This window comes from Haliotis rufescens, unplaced genomic scaffold, assembly GCF_023055435.1.
Source record: "Haliotis rufescens isolate VD_foot unplaced genomic scaffold, xgHalRufe1.0.p SCAF_8, whole genome shotgun sequence".
Classification (NCBI taxonomy): Eukaryota; Metazoa; Mollusca; class Gastropoda; order Lepetellida; family Haliotidae; genus Haliotis; species Haliotis rufescens.
In genome coordinates, this window is record NW_025964372.1 from 52,950,980 (window position 1) to 52,976,459 (window position 25,480).

The following is a 25,480-nucleotide window of genomic DNA, read 5'->3' on the forward strand; positions in this document are numbered from 1 at the left end:
CTCCACACCAAATCAAGTACTGAAATGTGTCTCTACCAGCAGGAGATTCATACATAAGCGATCTTCCTTTTTTTCAATAACTTGCCAACGGCCGGTTGCAATCGGACCTCGTCCAGAGCATGGTTGTGATCGCCCCGCTTTAAGGGGGAGCCACAACTGTGTATAACCTGATACGCGGTATGAAGTGGAAACTCTCCAAAGCAATATTATGTCCGTCGTTTGAAATCTGTCTTTCATCTAAGCAAAACTGTACAAAGAGAGCATTTCGTCACAGGGGTACGATACGGATCGGTCGTGCTGAATGGTAGTTAGTGCGACCCGCGCGGCGTTCCTGTGAGCATGTTCTGTAAATACGACATTGACAGGTAAGGGTGGATGGTAAACAAACCTGGCGACAACATTTAACGCTGAGCGGTGTGTCGCCTGGCTCTATGGTAACTGTAGAGTGTGTTACGCTAGAACTAGACAAGAGTTGAGAAATGCGAACATCTGCAAGCGTTGATGAAGGCGCTGTCGCACTGTACATGATGACGTGGTAGATATAAGAGGTCGCAGTAGACAGGAATGGAAGCCGGGTTGCGGTAGACATAAATGAAGGCCAGGTTGCGGTAGACACAATGAAGGCCAGGTTACGGTAGACAGGAATGAAGGCCAGGTTACGATAGACAGGAATGAAGGCCGGGTGGCGGTAGACATAAATGAAGGCAAGGTTACGGTAGACAGGAATGAAGGCCGGGTTGCGGTAGACATAAATGAAGGCCAGGTTGCGGTAGACACAATGAAGGCCAGGTTACGGTAGACAGGAATGAAGGCCAGGTTACGATAGACAGGAATGAAGGCCGGGTGGCGGTAGACATAAATAAAGGCAAGGTTACGGTAGACAGGAATGAAGGCCAGGTTGCGGTAGACATAAATGAAGGCCAGTTTGCGGTAGACATAAATGAAGGTCAGGTTGCGGTAGACATAAATGAAGGCCAGGTTGCGGTAGACACAATTAAGGCCAGGTTGCGGTAGACATAAATGAAGGCCAGGTTACGGTAGACATAAATGAAGGCCAGGTTACGGTAGACACAATGAAGGCCAGGTCGCCATTATGCAAATCCAGTGATCCTCAAAACAAAACGTAGGGCCAAGCAGTATAAGATACAGGTGGGTGAGACTCCTAACTGAGATAACTGGTATCAAACGTATGCGTGAGATCGAATCCAGGTCCGTGACTGGCTGCTCCACGGCGATGACCTGAGATCAGATTATAACGGAGACTATCCTGATTGCTTCAATTTTGAGTTTGTCCAACGTCTGTGTCGAAACGTCGAGGGTCACGCGAGGTAGGATAGTAAGTCACAAATGACCGTCGTGTTGTGTGGTAATGCGCCACCGCGATCAGGAGAATAAAGAGGGTCAACTCCCCTTGACAAGTGTGGCAACTCACCAAGACAAGTATGGCAACTCGCCATGACAAGTGGGCCAACTCGCCATGACAAGTGTGGCAACTCGCCATGACAAATGTGGCAACTCGCCATGACAAGTGGGTCAACTCCCCTTGACAAGTGTGGCAACTCACCAAGACAAGTATGGCAACTCGCCATGACAAGTGTGGCAACTCGCCATGACAAGTGGGTCAACTCGCCATGACAAATGTGGCAACTCGCCATGACAAGTGGGTCAACTCGCCATGACAAGTGTGGCAACTCGCGAGTACACGTGGGTCAACTCGACATTACAAGTGTGGCAACTCACAATGACAAGTGAGTCAACTCGACATGACAAGTGTGGCAACTCACCATGACAAGTGTGGCAGCTCGCCATGACAAGTGTGGCAACTCGCCATTACAAGTGTGGCAACTCACCATGACAAGTGGGTCAACTAACCATGACAAATGTGGCAGCACGCCTTGATAAGTGTGGCAGCTCGCCATAATAAGTGGGTCAACTCGCCATGACAAGTGTGGCAACTCGACATTACAAGTGTGGCAACTCACAATGACAAGTGGGTCAACTCGACATGACAAGTGTGGCAACTCGCCATTACAAGTGTGGCAACTCACCATGACAAGTGGGTCAACTAACCATGACAAGTGTGGCAGCTCGCCTTGATAAGTGTGGCAGCTCGCCATAATAAGTGGGTCAACTCGCCATGACAAGTGTTGCAACTTGCCATGACAAGTGTGGCAACTCGCCATGACAAGTGGGTCAACTCCCCTTGACAAGTGGGTCAACTCGTCATGACAAGTGTGGCAGCTCACCATGACAAGTGGGTCAACTCGTCATGACAAGTGTGGCAGCTCACCATGACAAGTGTGGCAGCTCACCATGACAAGTGTGGCAACTCGCCATGACAAGTGTGGCAACTCCCCTTGACAAGTGTGGCAACTCACCAAGACAAGTATGGCAACGCGCCATGACAAGTGTGGCAACTCGCCATGACAAGTGGGTCAACTCGCCATGACAAATGTGGAAACTCACCATGACAAGTGGGTCAACTCGCCATGACAAGTGTGGCAACTCGCCATGACAAGTGGGTCAACACGACATTACAAGTGTGGCAACTCACAATGACAAGTGGGTCAACTCGACATGACAAGTGTGGCAACTCACCATGACAAGTGTGGCAGCTCGCCATGACAAGTGTGGCAACTCGCCATTACAAGTGTGGCAACTCACCATGACAAGTGGGTCAACTAACCATGACAAGTGTGGCAGCTCGCCTTGATAAGTGTGGCAGCTCGCCATAATAAGTGGGTCATCTCGCCATGACAAGTGTGGCAACTCGCCATGACAAGTGTGGCAACTCGCCATGACAAGTGGGTCAACTCCCCTTGACAAGTGGGTCAACTCGTCATGACAAGTGTGGCAACTCACCATGACAAGTGTGGCAACTCCCCATGACAAGTGTGGCAGCTCACCATGACAAGTGGGTCAACTCGTCATGACAAGTGTGGCAGCTCACCATGACAAGTGTGGCAGCTCACCATGACAAGTGTGGCAACTCACCATGACAAGTGTGGCAACTCGCCATGACAAGTGTGACGTAGTAACGCTCTTGGTAAATATTCCGATCTTTGGGACAACATCAACGTGAGACACATATGACAGCTCTTTAGGAAATGCGAATCAGTCTACGTGAGCAAATCCGTCATTTCACACGGTCAGGAAATGAGTGTTCCTGATAACAGCTGAGGATAGTAATCAGTACAGGCAAATTGTTATAATGATGAATCGCACGCAATGACAGCACTTCCACCAATACAGAAAGCCTGACAATGGCAGTTAGGTATGCAGCACCTACCTGAGTACAGTCACATTGGACAACAGATCGACAGATCGTGTGGCACTGGGCTCAAGTATTTGTATATTTTGGTGGAGACGACCTGTAATCGGCAGCAGATTGCTGGCAGGAGAGACATACTGGAGCTCAAGACGATTTGTGTGACAAGTGGTGGACAAGTGGTGGACTGGCTGCTGCGTGACTGGTGAGAATTGGGGTTCGAACTCGTCAGCCATCGTCATCAATACGCAAATATTACGATGCGGAAAATCGCACATGTATCATTCACGAGAACACAAGCCCGCGTACACAACTCCATGTACACAACTCCATGTACACAACTCCATGTACACAACCCCGTGTACACAACTCCGTGTACACAACTCCGTGTACACAACTCCATGTACACAACTCCATGTACACAACTCCATGTACACAACCCCGTGTACACAACTCCATGTACACAACTCCATGTACACAACTCCATGTACACAACCCCATGTACACAACCCCATGTACACAACTCCATGTACACAACTCCATGTACACAACTCCATGTACACAACAAATAACATACACCTGAGTGCGTGTAACATGTAACGGGTGTATCCGTGAGATCACTTGAATATATACACATACCTTTATCTAGCTGCATGTACAGAAACTCACTCATGTAAATATTCATTCACCTATCAACATTCACATACCCGTTTCTATATCTACAAAACTCCCATTCAACTACTCACGAACACTCACTCGTAATTATTGGAACACATAGCATCAGAACCATGTCCTCTCCGAGGACCTGACCAACTTACTTAAACCCCCTTCTTCTGTCCTCTCCGACGACCTGACCAACTTACTTAAACCCCCTTCTTCTGTCCTCTCCGAGGACCTGACCAACTTACTTAAACCCCCTTCGTCTGTCCTCTCCGCGGACCTGACCAACTTACTTAAACCCCCCTCGTCTCCCACCCGATATCAGGGAGAGGCTCACTGAACTACCCAGTAAAATACCCGCGCCACTCTCATTAAACTACCCGGAGTGAGATCCCTTCCCATCACCCGTCATCACACCACCCAATAACACCCGTCATCACACCACCCAATAACACCCGTCATCTCACCACCCAATAACACCCGTCATCACACCACCCAATAACATCCGAAGTATACCCCTTTATCCATTCTGTAACAGAGACCTCCCCATAAATAGCACACGCGCTGTACTAAGTCGGGTAACCAGAGAATAACAGTGAATAACTCGCTGACGAACAAAGACTGAACTTACTTCTCGGTGAAATAGCCCTGTACGTTGGTCTCTGGTTTGTCATGTCGCCGACTGATGACTGCCTTCATGAGTGCGATGGTGGCAGTAGGCATGGCGCGGGGCCGGAGGGGAAACCTGCGCGGATCAATCAGACAATCGAATCCAGGCAACACATCCTCAGATTGGTAATATCCAGCTACACATAGCCACCTGGTGCGCCTCCAACGTGTGCCAAACCCCACCAGTGACTGACTACCTGTACAGGTGTACAGTTACCTGTAGCGTCCCCGCTCGGTCAGCCAGCGTGTCGGGAGGATTATGCGGGTTTGATATTCGATCTGTGTTGGAAGATGGCCTGGCGTTGTCACGGGGTGACTCGAGGACACAGTTATAATTGAAGCGATCGATCGTGTCTCATTATGTGGAACTACTCTGGGTTGCAGAAATATTGTTTTGTTCCGCAAATAATGTTTACTTTTCAAATGAAGGTGGATGCAAATATATGGGTAACATTAACTAAGAACGTTATTTGTCATGAGACTGCAGGCATGGACACGTTTGCGAATACAATGCTGATCCGGTGAGTGTGGTGATGGGTGATGGGTGGATGAAATGAAGCGGCTTGGGGCAGGGTGTGGGGTGTGGGGTGTGGGGTGGTGTGTGGGGGGGGGGGGGGGGGGGGGGGGAGTGGCAACGTGAGCATCCCCCACCTGACGGGGCTACATGTTACCCTCCCTGCTAGGTGTTAGTTTTAGGGCAAAACACACGAGCATCTTCTACCCCTGTTTATGATGTTCCACAGCAGTGTTCGAGGTACAGTCGAACCATGTATCATTTCTTGTCAATCGACATCGGCCCGGCTAGCCAGCTGGCACGCTGTATGACAACATCGCGCTGTTGCAATGGAACTAAATGACCAGAATCACTCTATGTCCACAGTATTGCTCCGCTCCAATACATCACATGATACGTCGTTCAGATGTGAAACTGACTCTTATTAAAATAGATGTAATCAAATCCTCTGTATATCTCAACCTTCTCCATTTGACGGCATGTTATAGTTATTACAGCACGTGAAGTTGTTCTCTCAATACCCTGTGTCTGACACCCTTACCTCACACGATACACTAAGGACAGCGTGATCCAGACACTCCTTTTTAAAAAGGGAAAATATGCGACATGTTGTTCATATGACACACCGCGCACGATAACAAAAGGTAAACAGTTGTTTTACGGGCGCAACTGCTGCATGCTGGCTCCCTCGCTCATGGACACAATACCCAGGCGGTCAACGCGGGCTGAAGTTGTGTCACATGTAAATTACACGTACATCAACAACGGCTAGATAAAACAAAGCATGTTCCCAGGAGATGGTCTAACTTTCTAGGAGCATTTCCGTCACTGAATATAGAGTGTTTACTTATTCGTTCTGCCATTTTAAGCAATGTCATAGGCGGATCTAGTGTGTGTGTTGTGTGGGTGGGTGGGGTGGTGGGGGTGGGTGGGGGGGTGGGGGTGGTGGGGTTGGGGGTGGGTGTTTGGTCCATGGAGTTTCGATCCTACCTTTTGAAAAGAAAATGTTTAGTATGCTGTAGACAATCCACCCCCCCCACCCCCCCCCACACACATACATCCCTAATATATATCTGCGACCCCTCCCTTTTAAAAACACTGGATTCGCCTTTGGCGATATCTCAGAAAAACATTCATCTTGTGTTCGAATGTCAGCTCTATGATTAGCAGATTTTCAATTAATGGAATTAAATATAAACTGCAAATATATTCATCTTATATACACATCTAGCATGCATAATTCATGTGCTACATTCAGCCTTCACTGATGTAAGTGTTTCGTCATGTCCTATGTGTAATGGGGCGGTATTAACATTTGCGATTCGCTCGTTTACAAACCCATTTAACATTTTTTGTGAAAATAAATGTTTAGATCATTTCAGAGTGTTATAGGTGCCAGGTGCAACTGTTGAAATGAAAATTTAATTCTCATTGATGAAAACTATGTACTATGTGTTATCAGTCGTCCACTTAGCTCACCTCGCCCGACCGCAGAATGTTATGACAGCGTGACACGTTCACCTTGTTGTTGACATGCTGTAGGCTTGTTTTACTGGTATAGAGTACTGTATGGTAGGTTTGTGTCAACACAAATCTGTTGTGTGGATGTGCTTCCTTGTCAATCAGCTTGTTACCTAGCACTTACTGTGAAACAGCTTAAGTTAACAGGGCTCTAATTAAGGGTTTAACGTCCACTTCACAATTAGTGTGACTCGTGGACTGGGGCCCTAATCATTGTGCCACCCGTTAATTAGGAAATTATAATCTATGTCTCCATGTTTACATTGTGCAACTGAATGCCCAGCTTATGTAGATATTCAGGCAGTTTGGTATTCGAGTGCTTGTGTACCGACAACAGCGAGAAGGATGTACCGCTCGGTTGAAAGGGATCCCCGCTCACCTGATGTGTGTGTGACCTGTGACTCCGCTCATTGCTGTGTTTGTGATGTCGAGCGGGTATTCCGATCATTGTGTATTCATCGTTTATATGTTGTGCATTAAATGTTCTGCAACAGTGGTTGTATTGTCTCTTGTAATGTCCCAGACCCCATCCGCACAAAAGCAATCCTCTTGGCAAAGCACCAGGCACCCGGGCTCCCGCATTGCCTGGTACTATTGTTGTAGTGCTGTACGAACTGGAGCGTGGAAACCCCTTCAATATAACATTTCCAATATGGCTGCCATGGCGTAACGGGTGGCTAGTGAGACACGCGGGTAGGAAGTGAGACGGCTAAACATCCTGGTCGGGCGAGTTCCTCCTGATCGGTAGAAAGACGCTTGAGTGCTTTCCTCCCAATCGGGGGTAGTTAGCCAGGCATGAAACCCCTAGGGTTTTACTTACTTGTTTTGTAAGGGGTGGAAGATAGCAGTGCATGGGTGATGACTGGGGACCCAGATCTCGGATACATCTTTGTATATATGGAAAAATTTATTTGTCTATAACTACAATAATGATCTATTTCCAACTGTTTACAAGTTTATATTATTTAACAGTTTTAACAAATAGATTAACACATATCACCGCTTAATATTTTCTTAGTTTTACTCCCTGTATTAAATGCATTAAATATGAATAGGTGGTGCTTGGCGACCTTCTGGTTCAGTGATCCAGGGAGTGTAGAGGACAATAAATAGGTTACTGCTTCCAAGAATGGCTGCTAGATCCGCTATCTGTCGAAGATCTCCTCAAGCCAAGAGATGCAATAGCGAAGGCCAAACTAACTCTATTTCTGAGAGATGGACAGCTACTCGGATGTATATAAATAGAGCAACTTAAGATAAAAATGAAATTATATCAATAACGAAAATAGGAATCATATCAATACAAAAACATAAACTCTACGAATACTAAAGCTCGCAATAGATATGTGTATCCTACTCACACACATAGGCCCCAAAGAGGGCAAGGTCAGCCGAAGGCGACTTCTTAAGCACTTGAAGCACCACATCATGCACCATATCAAGCACCACATCACGCACCACATCATGCACCAAATCATGCACCACATCATGCACCACATCATGCACCACATCATGTACCACATCACGCACCACATCAGACACCACACCATGCACCTCACCATGCACCACACCATGCACATCAAGGACCACATCATGCACCACACCATGCACCACATCATGCACCACATCAGACACCACATCAGACACCACACCATGCACCTCGACATGCACCACACCATGCACCACACCATGCACATCAAGGACCACATCATGCACCACATCATGCACCACATCATGCACCACATCAGACACCGTATCAAACACCACACCATGCACCTCACCATGCACCACACCATGTACCACACCATGCACCACATCATGCACATCAAGGACCACATCATGCACCACATCATGCACCACATCAGACACCACACCATGCACATCAAGCACCACACAATGCACCACACCATGCACCACACCATGCACATCAAGGACCACATCATGCACCACATCATACACCACATCAGACACCACATCAAACACCACACCATGCACCTCACCATGCACCACACCATGCACCACACCATGCACCACATCAAGGACCACATCATGCACCACATCATGCACCACATCAGACACCACACCATGCACCATATCAAGCACCACTTCATGCGCCACATTATTCACATCAAGGACCACATCATGCACCACATCAAGCACCACATGATGCACCACATGATGCACCACATCATGCACCACATCAAACACCACATCATGCACCACACACCACATCATGCAGCACACTACACATCATGCACCACATCATGCACCACATCAAGCACCACATCATGCACCACATCAAGGACCACATCATGCACCACATCAGACACCACACCATGCACCACATCAAGCACCACATACAACATCATGCAATTCATCATGCACATCCAGCACCACATCATGCACCACACCATGAGCCACATGCTGCACCACACCATGCATATTAAGCACCACATACACCATCATGCACCACATCATGCACCACACCATGCACATCAAACACCACACCATGCACCACACCATGCACATCAAACACCACACCATGCACCTAACCATGCACATCAAACACCACACCATGCACCACACCATGCACCACATCATGTACCACACCATGCACCACACCATGCACCACATCATGCACCACACCATGCACCACATCATGCACATCAAACACCACACCGTGCACCACACCATGCACATCAAACACCACACCATGCACCACACCATGCACCACACCATGCACGACACCATGCACATCAAACACCACACCATGCACCACATCATGCACACCAAACACCACACCATGCACCACACCATGCACATCAAACACCACACCATGCACCACATCATGCACATCAAACACCACACCATGCACCACACCATGCACATCAAACACCACACCATGCACCACTTCATGCACATCAAACACCACATCATGCACCACACCATGCACCACACCATGCACATCAAACACCACACCATGCACCACACCATGCAACACATCATGCACATCTAACACCACACCATGCACCACACCATGCACATCAAACACCACACCATGCACCACATCATGCACATCAAACACCACACCATGCACATCAAACACCACACTATGCACCACACCATGCACCACATCATGCACCACACCATGCACCACACCATGCACCACACCATGCACCACATCATGCACCACACCATGCACCACACCATGCACATCAAACACCACACCATGCACCACACTATGCACCACATCATGCACATCAAACACCACACCATGCACCACACCATGCACATCAAACACCACACCATGCACCACATCATGCACCACACCATGCACCACACCATGCACATCAAACACCACACCATTCACCACACCATGCACATCAAACACCACACCATGCACCACACCATGCACATCAAACACCACATCATGCACCACACCATGCACCACACCATGCACATCAAACACCGTCCCATGCACCACACCATGCACCACACCATGCACATCAAACACCACATCATGCACCACACCATGCACCACATCATGCACATCAAACACCACACCATGCACCACACCATGCACATCAAACACCACATCATGCACCACATCATGCACCTAACCATGCACATCAAACACCACATCATGCACCACACCATGCACATCAAACACCACAACATGCACCACACCATGCACCAAACCACGACCACTTGGATTGATTGCACCCGGGACAGACTTATGGGGCGTTTGTTACTGAACGGGGTGACACAGATACAGTTTCGCATCTATTGTCAGAGGTTCAGATCAATTTGTGAAAAAAGGAAACCAAATGCCATCTGAGGTTTACTGAGAAAACATTATGTGAAATGGACTTCCTCATTGATAATTTCTGTGTTTGGGAGAAAGACAGTTCGGCAGGAAGTAGGCATCCAACGGGCACCAACTGTGCCCCCTCCATGCGGATCTGTTTCTTTATACATAGGAATCAGACTTTCTGCTCGAATTGGCAAAGTCAAAACAAGGTAATTTGGCCTAAAGGTTGAACTTAAGCTTCGGGTATATCGATGATCTGATATCGTTCGTCACCGCCGCCATGTAGCTGGAATATTTCTGACTGCGGCGTTCGATCACCATCAAAAGACCAATTCTCTTCCACTGATTGACCCACCTGAACTAGCATTATACGAAGACAGTGAGACCGCCTCATCTGTTTCATATTTAGATCTGTGCATACAGATCCAGAGTGACAAAACACTCAACACAAGACTTCATGACAAGAGGGATGACTTCAACTTTCCAATAGTCAACTTTCCCTTCATGTCGAGCAATATTCCAGCAGCTCCAGCCTTTGGTGTTTACTTTTAACAACTGTTAAGGTGTAATGGAGCATGCTCTTTCTACCAGGATTTCATAGAGTCATACGTGTCTTGCTCTGACTTTGTTTAATCAAGGTTACAACATTCAAGGCCTCAGTAAAGCTTCCTAACAGTTTTATGGTAGACATGTGGAGGATATTTCCAAATTTGACGCATCGGTGACAAAAATGATGTCCCACATTTGACTTATACCTTATGTTCCCGTGTTTTCTCAGGTGAACAAATGACTTGCCTTTGAATGTGTTTGTGACGGGTGCCACCGGTGGGGCAGGACACGCCCACCTTTTCGCGAACATTTGGCATAATCACTATTTGATAATGAATCATAAACACATGCCCATGGCATAGTCAGAATCGTACAATAGACTCTGTTCTTGGCAGAGATTTCTTATGAATATGGAAAGGGTTTTGCCACTTTAATGTACCTGGAACCGCTTCGCCAATAACAGCCCCAGGACCAACAACGACAACCACTTCGCTAACGACGGCCACAGGACCAACAACGACATTGAAGGGTGGCACCAGGAATTGAACTCCCTGATATCATGCCATCCCGCCATCTTTGGCTTTAAAACCATTGAAACGACAGACCAGTCAAGCAGTGAAGTAAAGATGGCTCAGGGTATTGGACACCGACGGGAACCAGTCAGGTGAAGGCAATACATCGCTGTGGATCAAGGCCTGAGAAGACCTAGAAACTTGGAGATTTCTGCCAAGGATCAGTTGCTTGAATACACAGTGCTGATCCGTTGAATGTGCTTGAATATGGAGTGCTGATCTGTCAAATGTGCTTGAATATCCTACGGGTACGAAGTGGGACAAACGGGTGGTTAGTGAGACACACAGTCAGATGGTGAGACAAACGGCTGGTTACTGAGACACACAGTCTGGAAGTGAGACAAACGGGTAGGATGCCAGACAGACGGGTTTGGAGTGAGACAGACGGGTGGTTAGTGAGACTCACAGTCAGATAGTGAGACAAACGGGTGGTTAGTGAGACAAACGGCTAGATAGTGAGACCAACGGGTGGCTTGTGGGACACACAGTCAGATAGTGAGACAAACGGCAGGTTACTGAGACACACAGTCTGGTAGTGAGACAAATTGGTGGTTAGTGAGACACATGGGTTGGGAGTGAGACAAACGGGTGGTTAGTGAGACACACAGTCAGATAGTGAAACAAACTGGTGGTGTCTGACAAATGGGGTGTCTGCCAAATGGGGTGTGTGACAAATGGGGTGTCTGACAAATGGGGTGTGTGACAAATGGGGTGTGTGACAAATGGGGTGTCTGACAAGTGGGGTGTGTGACAAATGGGGTGTGTGACAAATTGGGTGTGTGACAAATGGGGTGTGTGACAAATGGGGTGTGTGACAAATGGGGTGTGTGACAAATGGGGTGTGTGACAAATGGGGCGTCTGACAAATGGGGTGTGTGACAAATGGGGTGTGTGACAAATGGGGTGTCTGACAAGTGGGGTGTGTGACAAATGGGGTGTGTGACAAAAGGGGTCTGTGACAAATGGGGTGTGTGACAAATGGGGTGTGTGACAAATGGGGTGTGTGACAAATGGGGCGTCTGACATATGGTGTCTGATAAATGGGGTGTCTGACAAATGGGGTGTCTGACAAATGGGGTGTGTGACAAATGGGGTGTGTGACAAATGGGGCGTCTGACAAATGGGGTGTCTGATAAATGGGGTGTCTGACAAATGGGGTGTGTGACAAATGGGGTGTCTGACAAATGGGGTTTGTGACAAATGGGACGTGTGACAAATGGGGTGTGTGACAAATGGGGTGTCTGACAAATGGGGTGTCTGACAAATGGGGTGTGTGACAAATGGGGTGTCTGACAAATGGGGTGTCTGACAAATGGGGTGTGTGACAAATGGGGTGTCTGACAAATGGGGCGTCTGACAAATGGGGTGTCTGATAAATGGAGTGTCTGACAAATGGGCGATGACCGCTACACATATCAACACTACTAGTGTATATAACATTGTCACGTCAGTATGGTTTTACGCAACACCATGCACAGCACAAAAAAGGGCGGCCAATATTCGTTATATTCAGAAGTTTCTAGATATATCCAAAAGTAACCCTGAAATGCGTGCTAATATACAAATCAAGGTTTCACGTTTATCTGATAATTTCAAAGAGGCACAATTCACAAGAACTTCGATCTAATTCGGGGAGAATTATTCACTCTTTGCTTTGGGACGGCCCCTTCTCAATCCGGATACAGCAAGATCCCTACATCCGCACGAGGTCCTAGTAGGGGACTGATGAAATATTAACTTCAGTGTGGAAGAATGAGATTTTCTATCGTTAGTGTCTGACCCGTACACAAACTGTTGACGTCCTTTTTACGTTAGTTCCACATTGACATGGCAAAATAATGACGGATGGTCATTTATGGAGTTAATATCGCTTCTTGCTGTTTGTTATTTTCTTGAAAATGTTTAGTTATAAACTGTAAATTTCTCATTTAACTCGTCAATCGAGACGTTCAATTTTGGTTACATTTCAAGCTTATATTCTTTCGCTTCCAACAGCAGTCTCGCAGTTTTCAAGATATGTTTTTGTTAAAGTTGATTTTGTATCATAACTAAGTTTATGATAACGACTTTTCGAGACCCTAAATATTTTTTGTTCGTTTGTTTATAATTTATTTTGAAGATTTTGTAAACACGGAACTATATTTTAAGACCCAAAAAATACCTGGAGTGATGAACCGCCGTTGTGTGTTAGGTTGGGACAAGTTACAGGGGTAAGGGCGTCACAGCGCAGCGCTACATTGACTCGGTCCTCAGATCGTACGTTTTTAGCTTTTTCGCCCGTCACCAACGCCGCATATTCCATCAAGACAACGCTCGTTACCATACAGCTAGAGCCACAAGAGACAACCTACAACAGCATAACGTCATCACCATGCCTTGGCCTGCCCTCAGTCCGGATTTGAATCCAACAGAACACTTGTGGGTCGAGATCCAAAGACGTTTCGGTGACCTCCAACCAAGGCCGACAACCACAGCGGAACTGAGTGCAGCTTTTCTACCCATATAGGCCCAGATCCCCACGGCCTTCATCAACTACCTGGTGCACTGGATGCACAGAAGATGTGTCGCCATCATCAACACTCGTGGTGAGCATACGAGATACTGACTTTAATCCTTCACATTTGGGGGTATGTGGCGTTGTCCTGAGTTGTAAACGCCAGTAAACACCGTTCACTCTGTGTTTATGATCTGCTTAAAATCTTACCATTCTCTTCTGTTCAATATTTTGTTTACAAATATTTACAAATATACAAATGTACAAATACCTTATAGATCATGCGTTTCTTTTGTGGTTGAGTGTATGTGAATCTCCTTCATTTATAACTACAAAATAGCCTCACTACGTAAGTGATGTCTGTGGTATTGTTTCAGATTGCATTGTTAACATTATGCGCACATCAAACTGGGGGACGATTCGTATGTTGACAAATATCATTGTGACATGCAATTCATACAGAAATAAGTTTCCAGATATGAAATGCTTTTGACACGAATCTGTAGTGGGAGACACATCTGTACAGAATATTCTCTTCGTGGTCCAAGCGATATCAGTTCCGTTGTTGTGAGAGTCAGCTGGTGTTACTCTATAAGCAAGGCTCGCGTCAGTGTGTCTGGTGAGTGATCATATAAGTGATAAGTTAACAGCTAAATAGGATAAAGTCATGATTCATCTTTTTCTGGTCATACTGAGGTCAGTAAGTTCACAGCAAGGATATTCCTTCAAGCACGTGTCTCACATTGATTTGAGTGAGTGAGTTTGGTTTAACGCCGCTTTTAACTTTATTCCAGTTATATCACGGCTTGTCAGCTCAATGTAGGAGGAAAGCCCGAAGTGATGCAGGTGTCGGACGTTTAAGTCTTCGGTGAAACCCACGAGCACGGGTATGGTGCTTACAAACCTAGAAACAGAATCGGGGCGAACCGGGATTCGAACCCACAATCATAGGTTTCTGGCGTACCCAAGGGACGCTACTCTGCACAGCGAATCGCGGCGCCTTAGACGACTGGGCCACCCGTGCCCCCACACATTGATTTAAAGGTTACTTAATTTCCTGACCCCCTGACCCCCCTGTGTTGTTGTGGGTCTCTGTGAGGGACAGAGACTATTGTTACCCATTTGACCCCAATCAGTGAAACCTTGTCATTAGTACACCGACAAACACAGGATCACCAAGCCTTCATGGCATACACGATAAGGTTCATCAGTTATTCTCACATTGTTCGCGAACACCTGGTGCTATCACTGATTTCCAGTGTTCCATTCATAAAATTGTCATAGCTATTTTTCCCTCTCTCCAAATGGATTCTGTTTATGCGGATGATATAGCATGGTTATTTTCTTTCTTTGATAATTTATATTTTACAGTAGCCATCTTGTAGAACAAGACTGTTTGTCCCAACTTAGCTGTTACATTTAACATGTTACATGTAACGAGTATCCATGGTTACTTACCTACAGTCGTTCAGACTTTTGACCACCTGTGTGAAAGGGACCTGTTCCGTGTCTTTACCATTGATACTGACCTTCATATCAACATTAAGGCGAATCAGGTTGCGTTTAAGCACACATTTATTCACTTAAACTAGTATTGTCAGACTCGAATAGTTTCGCTAATTACTGATGTAGAAATATCTTTTGCGCAAATGCGCGAATTCATCTAGGTTTTCTAATACCTTAACATAACATTCCGATATCTCGGCCCACCTGTTGAAAGCATAGCTGGACTCTTCAAAACAATTAAGGTTGTTGAAATGACAGGAGAGCAATATGGTTCCGCGAATTCCAGAATGATTTGTTCAAGAATAATCATTACCATCTTCCCGTGGCAAGGAGGGTTAATTGACTATCAAAGTTAAGGTTCCACCCTTGCCGAACTAGGCTGGAATTCTGGAGTTACATATTGGCTGGACTAACGAGTCTATGTATAGTCCAATCAAAATCGCGCAACGAACGCCATGGATTTCAACCTGCAGATTTTGGTCGACTGCAGGATTTGAAATGCATGTGTACCGCCAACTGGACGTCGACAGATATTTTGCAATTTTTTTTATGTTTTTAGTCAAGGTGCTCAATTGATTTGATTCACTTCGCGGGCCTGGAAATTCCAGCCTACTTCGGCAAGGGTGGAAACTGGACTTTTATAGTCAGTTAACTCCCTTGTCTCGGTAAGATGAATCATTACCAACTGGCCCCTGTGTGGTATTGTCACTTCTGGTGACTTGACTGACGATCAGCTTGGAAGTATGCTATGTTTCTTGTTGTGTTTCGTTGATGTACAGGGCGCAAAGCCATCCTCAATCTCAGCGGTGCCAAAGACTTATGATACCAGAAACATTTTGAACATTTTTTATAGTGTTTGCAAAGAGAATCTTTGACAAAGATGACACTACTACATTTATGCCTGTTCAGAGAATCAAAGCAATATGTGTTTCTGCACCATTCACAGACAAGCGACGGACAGACTCGCTGTAATGGGTCTTGTGCCCCGGTAAAACAGTCAATTAAACAATTCTAATGCTTTCACTATAGGTCCACTTCACTCCCCTCTATTTGAACCAAAACACTCACTCCAGGCTCAGATCACTCCCCTCCACTAGACCAAAAACACTCACTCAAGGCTCAGGTCACTCGTCTATACTGGACCCAAAACACTCACTCCAGACTCAAATCACTCCCCTCCACTGGACCCAAAACACTCACTCCAGGCTCAGATCACTCTCCTCCACTGTACCCAAAACACTCACTCCAGGCTCAGATCACTCCTCTATACTGGACCCAAAACACTCACTCCAGACTCAAATCACTCCCCTCCGCTGTACCCAAAACACTCACTCCAGGCTCAGATCACTCACCTCCACTGTACCCAAAACACTCACTCCAGGCTCAGATCACTCCCCTCCACTGTACCCAAAACACTCACTCCAGGCTCAGATCACTCCTCTATACTGGACCCAAAACACTCACTCCAGGCTCAGATCACTCACCTCCACTGTACCCAAAACACTCACTCCAGACTCAAATCACTCCCCTCCACTGGACCCAAAACACTCACTCCAGGCTCAGATCACTCTCTTCCACTGTACCCAAAACACTCACTCCAGACTCAAATCACTCCCCTCCACTGGACCCAAAACACTCACTCCAGGCTCAGATCACTCACCTCCACTGTACCCAAAACACTCACTCCAGGCTCAGGTCACTCCTCTATACTGGACCCAAAACACTCACTCCAGGCTCAGATCACTCCCCTCCACTAGACCAAAAACACTCACTCAAGGCTCAGGTCACTCGTCTATACTGGACCCAAAACACTCACTCCAGACTCAAATCACTCCCCTCCGCTGTACCCAAAACACTCACTCCAGACTCAAATCACTCCCCTCCACTGTACCCAAAACACTCACTCCAGGCTCAGATCACTCCCCTCCACTGTACCCAAAACACTCACTCCAGGCTCAGATCACTCCTCTATACTGGACCCAAAACACTCACTCCAGGCTCAGATCACTCACCTCCACTGTACCCAGAACACTCACCCCAGGCTCAGATCACTCACCTCCACTGTACCCAAAACACTCACTCCAGGCTCAGATCACTCACCTCCACTGTACCCAAAACACTCACTCCAGGCTCAAATCACTCCCCTCTACTGGACCAAAAACACTCACTCCGCTCAGATCACTCCTCTCTACTGGACACAAAACACTCATTCCAGGCTCAAATCACTCCCCTCTACTGGACCCAAAACACTCACTCCAGGCTCAAATCACTCCCCTCTACTGGACCCAAAACACTCACTCCAGGCTCAAATCTCTCCCCTCCGCTGTACCCAAAACACTCACTCCAGGCTCAAATCACTCCCCTCTACTGGACCAAAAACACTCACTCCGCTCAGATCACTCCTCTCTACTGGACACAAAACACTCATTCCAGGCTCAAATCACTCCCCTCCACTGGACCCAAAACACTCACTCCATGCTCAGATCACTCACCTCCACTGTACCCAAAACACTCACTCCAGGCTCAAATCACTCCCCTCCGCTGTACCCAAAACACTCACTCCAGGCTCAGATCACTCACCTCCACTGTACCCAAAACACTCACTCCAGGCTCAAATCACTCCCCTCTACTGGACCAAAAACACTCACTCCGCTCAGATCACTCCTCTCTACTGGACACAAAACACTCATTCCAGGCTCAAATCACTCCCCTCCACTGGACCCAAAACACTCACTCCATGCTCAGATCACTCCCCTCCACTGGACCCAAAACACTCACTCCATGCTCAGATCACTCACCTCCACTGTACCCAAAACACTCACCCCAGGCTCAAATCACTCCCCTCTACTGGACCCAAAACACTCACTCCAGGCTCAAATCTCTCCCCTCCACTGGACCCAAAACACTCACTCCACAGGCTCAGATCACTCCCCTCCACTAGATCAAAAACACTCACTCAAGGCTCAAATCACTCCCCTCCACTGGACCCAAAACATTCACTCAAGGCTCAGATCACTCCCCTCCACTAGACCAAAAACACTCACTCAAGGCTCAGGTCACTCGTCTATACTGGACCCAAAACACTCACTCCAGACTCAAATCACTCCCCTCCACTGTACCCAAAACACTCACTCCAGGCTCAGATCACTCACCTCCACTGTACCCAAAACACTCACTCCAGGCTCAGATCACTCCCCTCTACTGTACCCAAAACACTCACTCTAGGCTCAGATCAATCCTCTCTACTGGACCCAAAACACTCACTCCAGGCTCAGCTCACTACTATCTACATGACCCAAAACACTCACTCCACAGGCTCAGATCACCCCCCTCCACTGTACCCAAAACACTCACTCCAGACTCAGCTCACTACTATCTACATGACCCAAAACACTCACTCCACAGGCTCAGATCACCCCCCTCCACTGTACCCAAAACACTCACTCCAGGCTCAGCTCACTACTATCTACTGGACCCAAAACACTCACTCCACAGGCTCAGATCACTCCCCTCCACTGGACCCAAAACACTCACTCCATGCTCAGATCACTCCTCTCTCCTGGACCCAAAACACTCACTCCAGGCTCAGATCACTCACCTCCACTGGACCCAAAACACTCACTCCAGGCTCAGATCACTCACCTCCACTGTACCCAAAACACTCACTCCAGGCTCAGATCACTCCCCTCCACTGGACCCAAAACACTCACTCCATGCTCAGATCACTCCTCTCTCCTGGACCCAAAACACTCACTCTAGACTCAGATCACTCCTCTATACTGGACCCAAAACACTCACTCCAGGCTCAGATCACTCCCCTCCACTGGACCCAAAACACTCACTCCAGGCTCAGATCACTCCTCTCTCCTGGACCCAAAACACTCACTCTAGACTCAGATCACTCCCCCCCACTGGACCCAAAACACTCACTCTAGACTCAGATCACTACTATCTACATGACCCAAAACACTCACTCCATGCTCAGATCACTCCTCTCTCCTGGACCCAAAACACTCACTCCAGGCTCAGATCACTCCTCTCTCCTGGACCCAAAACACTCACTCCAGGCTCAGATCACTCCTCTATACTGGACCCAAAACACTCACTCCAGGCTCAGATCACTCCCCTCCACTGGACCCAAAACACTCACTCCATGCTCAGATCACTCCTCTCTCCTGGACCCAAAACACTCACTCCAGGCTCAGATCACTCACCTCCACTGGACCCAAAGCACTCACTCCAGGCTCAGATCACTCCTCTCTCCTGGACCCAAAACACTCACTCCAGGCTCAGATCACTCACCTCCACTGGACCCAAAACACTCACTCCAGGCTCAGATCACTCCTATCTACTGGACCCAAAACACTCACTCTAGACTCAGATCACTCCTCTCTACTGGACCCAAAACACTCACTCCAGACTCAGATCACTCCTATCTACTGGACCCAAAACATTCACTCCAGACTCAGATCACTCCCTTTTTGGCTCAGATCAATCCCCTTTATACGTTCTGTGTTCTACTTCCCCTGATCAGTTTTGGCAAACAGTTCCAAAGGTTTCAGATGTTCATGTGACCTTCTTCGTACCTAGTGAATCGTCCCATTGTTAATATGTGTGTGCAGAAGGTAGGCGTGGATGACGTAATCTATATAACCATTACTTTTAAATTAACATGTGACATCAGTCGCCCGTTACAATTCTGTAAAGATGTTTTTCTTAGGTCAGGTCTCTCAAAAGTAATCTTGATACTACTTTACAAAGCAGACACAATTTATTGATAATAATTTCTTTAATTTCTGTAAAATATACTCTTTAAATAAAGTAGAGGATCAAGTATAAATACCAAGTATTAGAACAAAGATAAACATTGACGGCGAACATCCTATGCAAGAACTTTTATGATATAAACCAACCGTGACCCAGAGATTGCACGCGTCGCACGTTGTGGCGCCACATGTGCGTAGGTGTCATTCCTGATATTCACACTTCCAAGGAAGGTCGATTAAACTCTGCGGATCTTTATTGCTGTCTATCTCATTGATTCTGCTTATCATACGGTTGTGATTTACTTGATTTTATTCATTTGTGTATGAGCTGGCGATGCGGCGTCTGCTGACAGCGTGCAGTGGCCAACACGTTAAGTGTTTTACAGCATGTGAGTAGCAGACATTGGAACAGGTACCAGCAAACATGTTGACGATCGAACCCGTTCAAGGCGTCCAAGGTCAACGACAAGAGTACAGGATCGATTGATCCGAACCCAGGCTCCACAAAATCGAGCTCAAACGACGAATCAAATTGCTGCAAACTTTCATCAGGCTACTGGAGCACGAGTTACGGGTCAGACGATTAGGTATCGTCTCCATGCAGCTCATCTTCATGCTCGACGGCCACGTGGTGTGCCGCCCCTTTTATATCGTCATACTGCTAACAGACGCTAATGGTGTACACAACGTTCAAACTTGGGTAACCGTCGTTGGTCACGTGTCATGGTCACGAAGTCCCGATTCATATTGAACTTCCCTGACAGGCGCGTGGTCATATCTGGTGACGTCGACATGAGCCTGATACCTCGGGTTTGGCGGTGGAATGGTTACATATAACTATGCCTGATTATCTCGAACTCGAGATACAAATACACAGCGCTATCTCGAGAATTATTTTGTTCACCGATCTTGTACAAGCCGTGTCAATATGTTCGGTTGTTGTTTTACGCCGCAGTCTGTAGAAGTTTGGCAATATGACAGCGGCCTGTAAATAATCCAATCAGGGAACAGTGACTCATATTAAACAGTTTTTATTTCACATCAACCATGGCCTGAAGAAAACACACAATGTGTGTGTGTGTGTGTGTGTGTGTGTGTGTGTGTGCGTGCGTGTGTGTGTGTGTGTGTGTGTGTGTGTGTGTGTGTGTGTGTGTGTGTTCGTGAATATGTGTTCGTGTATGTGTGTGCGTGCGTGCGTGCGTGTGGAGGGGGAACTGTAAACCTAGTGAGGCTGTTGAAATGGAATTCATAACTCCATGGCATTCAGTTCAGGTAATAAGGTGAAAGAGAGCTTAATAGCGTAGCGTATTGCTCTTATACAGCGATGTGCATACAGGGAGAGAGGGAGAGTTGTTATCCTGGCAAGGGGAGTCATGTGAGCCTAGAGGGAGAGTTGTTATCCTGGCAAGGGGAGTCATGTGAGCCTAGAGGGAGAGTTGTTATCCTGGCAAGGGGAGTCATGTGAGCCTAGTCACTAGAGTCAAGTTTAGGGGGAGTCGTTTGAGCCTACTACACCGGTTTAAGGACATTTATCAATCATCATATCAAGCATCATTTGCACAATACAGTTCAAGTAATTTTACATGCAAGGTAAGGTTATGATGTCGTAAGGGCGATACATATAATAAACAGTCGCAATCTAAGTTGTACCAAAACAGTTCTGGTGTCTGAGCGGAATACAGTCAATCGTAATTCGTTTTACACAATACTGCAGTTAGGAAAGTTAGATATTAGGTTAGGTGTCTACTCACGTCCATAGAGTCTGAACATGGTCCAGCAATGGAGATGGAGGCATCTGTAACACTGGAGCCTCACCGTTGTTCTTTAACTGGTCTCCCTGACTGGAGTCTTTCTGTAGTAATGTAGCCGGATGCTTGTACTTGAGTCTTTCTGTAGTAATGTAGCCGGCCGCTTGTACCTTTTCGGGTATCCACGAGTAGCTCGCAACACACTAGATGCTGAACATTTGACGGCCAACACCCTCACAGACTACAAAGCTCAATACGCGGGTTTGTTATCTTGTCGGTCTGTAGCTCAGATGTCGATGTGGGTGTTCAGATGTGGGTGTTCAGATGTGGGTGTGTGTTCAGATGTGGGTGTGTGTTCAGATGTGGGTGTGTGTGTTCAGATGTGGGTGTATGTGTTTAGATGTGGGTGTTCAGATGTGGGTGTTCAGATGTGTGTGTATGGGTTCAGATGTGGGTGTTCAGATGTGGGTGTTCAGATGTGTGTGTGTGTGTTCAGATGTGGATGTTCAAATGTGTGTGTTCAGATGTGTGTGTGTGTTCAGATGTGGGTGTTCAGGTGTGGGTGTGTGTGTTCAGATGTGGATGTGTGTGTTCAGATGTGTGTGTTCAGATGTGTGTGTGTGTGTGTTCAGATGTGTGTGTGTGTGTTCAGATGTGTGTGTGTGTGTTCAGATGTGTGTGTTCAAATGTGTGTGTGTGTGTTCAGATGTGGGTGTGTGTGTTCAGATGTGGGTGTGTTCAGATGTGGGTGTATGTGTTCAGATGTGTGTGTTCAAATGTGTGTGTGTGTGTTCAGATGTGGGTGTGTGTGTTCAGATGTGGGTGTTCAGATGTGTGTGTGTGTGTTCAGATGTGTGTGTGTGTGTGTTTAGATGTGTGTGTTCAGATGTGGGTGTGTGTGTGTGTGTTTAGATGTGGGTGTTCAGATGTGGGTGTTCAGATGTGGGTGTATGTGTTCAGATGTGTGTGTTCAGATGTGTGTGTATGTGTTCAGATGTGGGTGTGTGTTCAGATGTGGGTGTTCAGATGTGTGTGTGTGTGTTCAGATGTGTGTGTGTGTGTGTGTGTGTGTTTAGATGTGTGTGTTCAGATGTGGGTGTTCAGATGTGTGTGTATGTGTTCAGATGTGTGTGTGTGTGTTCAGATGTGTGTGTGTGTGTGTGTGTTTAGATGTGGGTGTTCAGATGTGGGTGTTCAGATGTGGGTGTGTGTGTTCAGATGTGGGTGTGTGTGTTCAGATGTGGGTGTTCAGATGTGGGTGTGTATGTTCAGATGTGTGTGTGTGTGTGTTAAGATGCGTGTGTGTGTGTGTTAAGATGTGGGTGTTAAGATGTGGGTGTGTATGTTCAGATGTGGGTGTGTGTGTTAAGATGTGGATGTGTATGTTCAGATGTGAGTGTTCAGATGTGGGTGTATGTGTTCAGATGTGGGTGTGTATGTTCAGATGTGGGTGTGTGCATTCAGATGTGGGTGTGTGTGTGTTAAGATGTGGGTGTGTATGTCCAGATGTCAGTATGCTCGTTCAGATGTGGGCGTGTGTATGTTCAGATGTGGGTGTGTGAGTTCACATTTTGGTGTGTGTTCAGATGTCAATGTGTATTTTCAGAGGTCGGTGTGTACGTTCAGGTGTTAATATATATGATCAGAGGTCGGTGTGTGTGTGTATGTGTGTGTGTGTGTGTCTGTCTGTCTTTGTGTCTGTGTGTGTCTGTGTCTGTGTGTCTGTGTCTGTGTGCGCGTGTGTGTGTGTGTGTGTGCGTGCGTGCGTGCGTGCGTGCGTGCGTGCGTGTGTGTGTGTGTGTGCGACTGCTTGTACAAGTCCGAACTACTGCCTCTTTTATGATAATATACATGCTTTTATTCCTCCATAGAAGAGTACAAGATAAGTACAAGATAAGTACAAGATGTGTACAAGATGAGTTATAAGTTAAAAGTGAAGAAGGGCGATGGTACCAGGATTGAGAGTCACTTGGGAAGTTGCACAAATAGTACAGCCAGTTACAGGACATGGACACAGGACATGGCGGCACAGGAGACTGCCGACAAGATCAGTGTCTCATCTATCTTGGAGTTCCGCAGGACCAGTGTTGACGGAGTTCCGCAGGACCAGTGTTGACGATGTCAAGCCACAGCATGTCTCGATACATGTATAAAGTCTCACACGGACACCGTGCGTGTGTTAGAAGGTCGTTGTGGTGTAGACAATACAGAAAGCAGTTTCCTTGAACATTGCCGGGTGTCCCTCCATACGGCATACAAATGAACACTGTTTCTTCACGGCTGGATGGGGTTTTGCTATGAACCAGGCTGGGGGAGGCTTTCTGTTCAGCTGGATGTTCCTGAAATGTTTAATGTCATGATTTAATGATACAGCTTTAGTATATTTAACTAATGTCAGTGCAGATCCATAGCCGATGTCACACAAACAGTAAAGAAGGAATGCATTGTGTGAGAGTCACGGCAGTGTCTTTACATACCCCTGAACGACGTCCCAACAATCTCCGCTCAGACGGATGTAAACAAAGCGACCGCACTCTTTCCATATCCAATAGAAATCTCTGCATGAAGCAGAGTTAACTAATCCGACATAATATTTAAAGATTTTTTTTCTGTATTCAACATTCACGAACTGCTATCATCTCACCACAAGATTTACCACCGTTCAACAATCGTACGATGCGAGCAATCTCGTTTACCTCTCGGGGTCAGTGGGAAAGGTTTCCCATCAAAGGCGTTTATTTAATATAAGTAAACATCATACTTGATTTGAATGAAAGGCGTCGTCACATTTTGTGCGGTTAACACGACAGTTTGATGTACATCATGATAACAACCATCCAGTGTTTACCGCCTGACGTAGAGCTGTATGTTCGACATGTTGTGTAGTGAGTGAATGTTGTGTACCGCCACAGTCAGCAGGATCCTAGCAATCAGGGCGGCCTGTACGTGATCGAACCTGGCCAGGACAAACCATGGGATGATAGTCCCATACTTCTTCATTCTCCAGATGAGGGGTCAGGGAGCAACGCTGTGGATTTGAGAGTTGGCCAGTAAATAGCATGTCAAGTCAAGCAGATGATACTTTACACTACCTGTTATTGTCTACGGGGGCACGGGTGGCCCAGTCGTCTAGGGCGCCGCTATTCGCTGTGCAGAGTTGCGTCCCTTGGACACGCCAGAAACCTATGACTGTGGGTTCGAATCCCGGTTCACCAGGATTATGTTTTAGGTTTGTCAGAACCATACCTGTGCTCGTGAGTTTCACCGAAGTGGTAAACGTCTTAGACCTGCATCACTTCGGACTTTCCTCCCACATTAAGCTGGCACGCCGTGATATAACTGGAATACTGTTATATAACTGGAATACTGTTACTGGCATACCCTAACTCACTCACTCACTAA

General features: G+C 46.9%; 2 protein-coding genes across 4 annotated transcripts in view; both read right to left on the reverse strand.

Annotated features, from left to right (window-relative positions):
• The window catches only part of LOC124145595 (galactoside alpha-(1,2)-fucosyltransferase 2-like), a 50,595-nt gene extending 28,257 nt beyond the window's left edge, over positions 1 to 22,338 (reverse strand). Inside the window, exon 1 of one of the 2 annotated variants that reach the window (XM_046515425.2) lies at positions 22,082 to 22,338. In XM_046515425.2, coding sequence (XP_046371381.1) covers positions 22,082 to 22,100 — 19 coding nt within the window. In that variant the 5' untranslated portion in view covers positions 22,101 to 22,338. Of the gene's footprint in view, positions 1 to 4,559; positions 5,081 to 22,081 lie in introns of those variants that run through there. The other variant, XM_046515424.2, reaches the window with a different exon arrangement.
• Positions 22,339 to 23,921: 1,583 nt separating this feature from the next.
• On the reverse strand, positions 23,922 to 25,172 carry LOC124145566. 2 transcript variants are annotated; one of them, XR_007219377.1, is made up of 2 exons: positions 24,556 to 24,913; positions 23,922 to 24,417 (listed from the first exon to the last, which is right to left on the reverse strand). XR_007219377.1 is itself a non-coding variant. In XM_046515385.2 (2 exons), the coding sequence occupies exons 1-2, from the start codon at positions 25,076 to 25,078 to the stop codon at positions 24,258 to 24,260; spliced, it is 312 nt and encodes a 103-aa protein (XP_046371341.1). In that variant the 5' UTR covers positions 25,079 to 25,172; the 3' UTR covers positions 23,922 to 24,257. The 2 variants fall into 2 exon arrangements, 1 of the variants encoding a protein (XP_046371341.1); XM_046515385.2 differs by lacking the exon at positions 24,556 to 24,913 and adding an exon at positions 24,927 to 25,172.
• Positions 25,173 to 25,480: the final 308 nt, after the last annotated feature.

What these genes read in the sequence shown, in the direction of transcription:
- LOC124145566 (XM_046515385.2), bottom strand. Translation starts at nt 25,078, where the DNA reads ATGAAGAAGTATGGGACTATCATCCCATGGTTTGTCCTGGCCAGGTTC. An exon ending in ATACAGCTCTACGTCAGGCG is followed by an intron (nt 24,418 to 24,926) that starts GTAAACACTGGA and finishes TAAACATTTCAG; the next exon opens with GAACATCCAGCTGAACAGAA.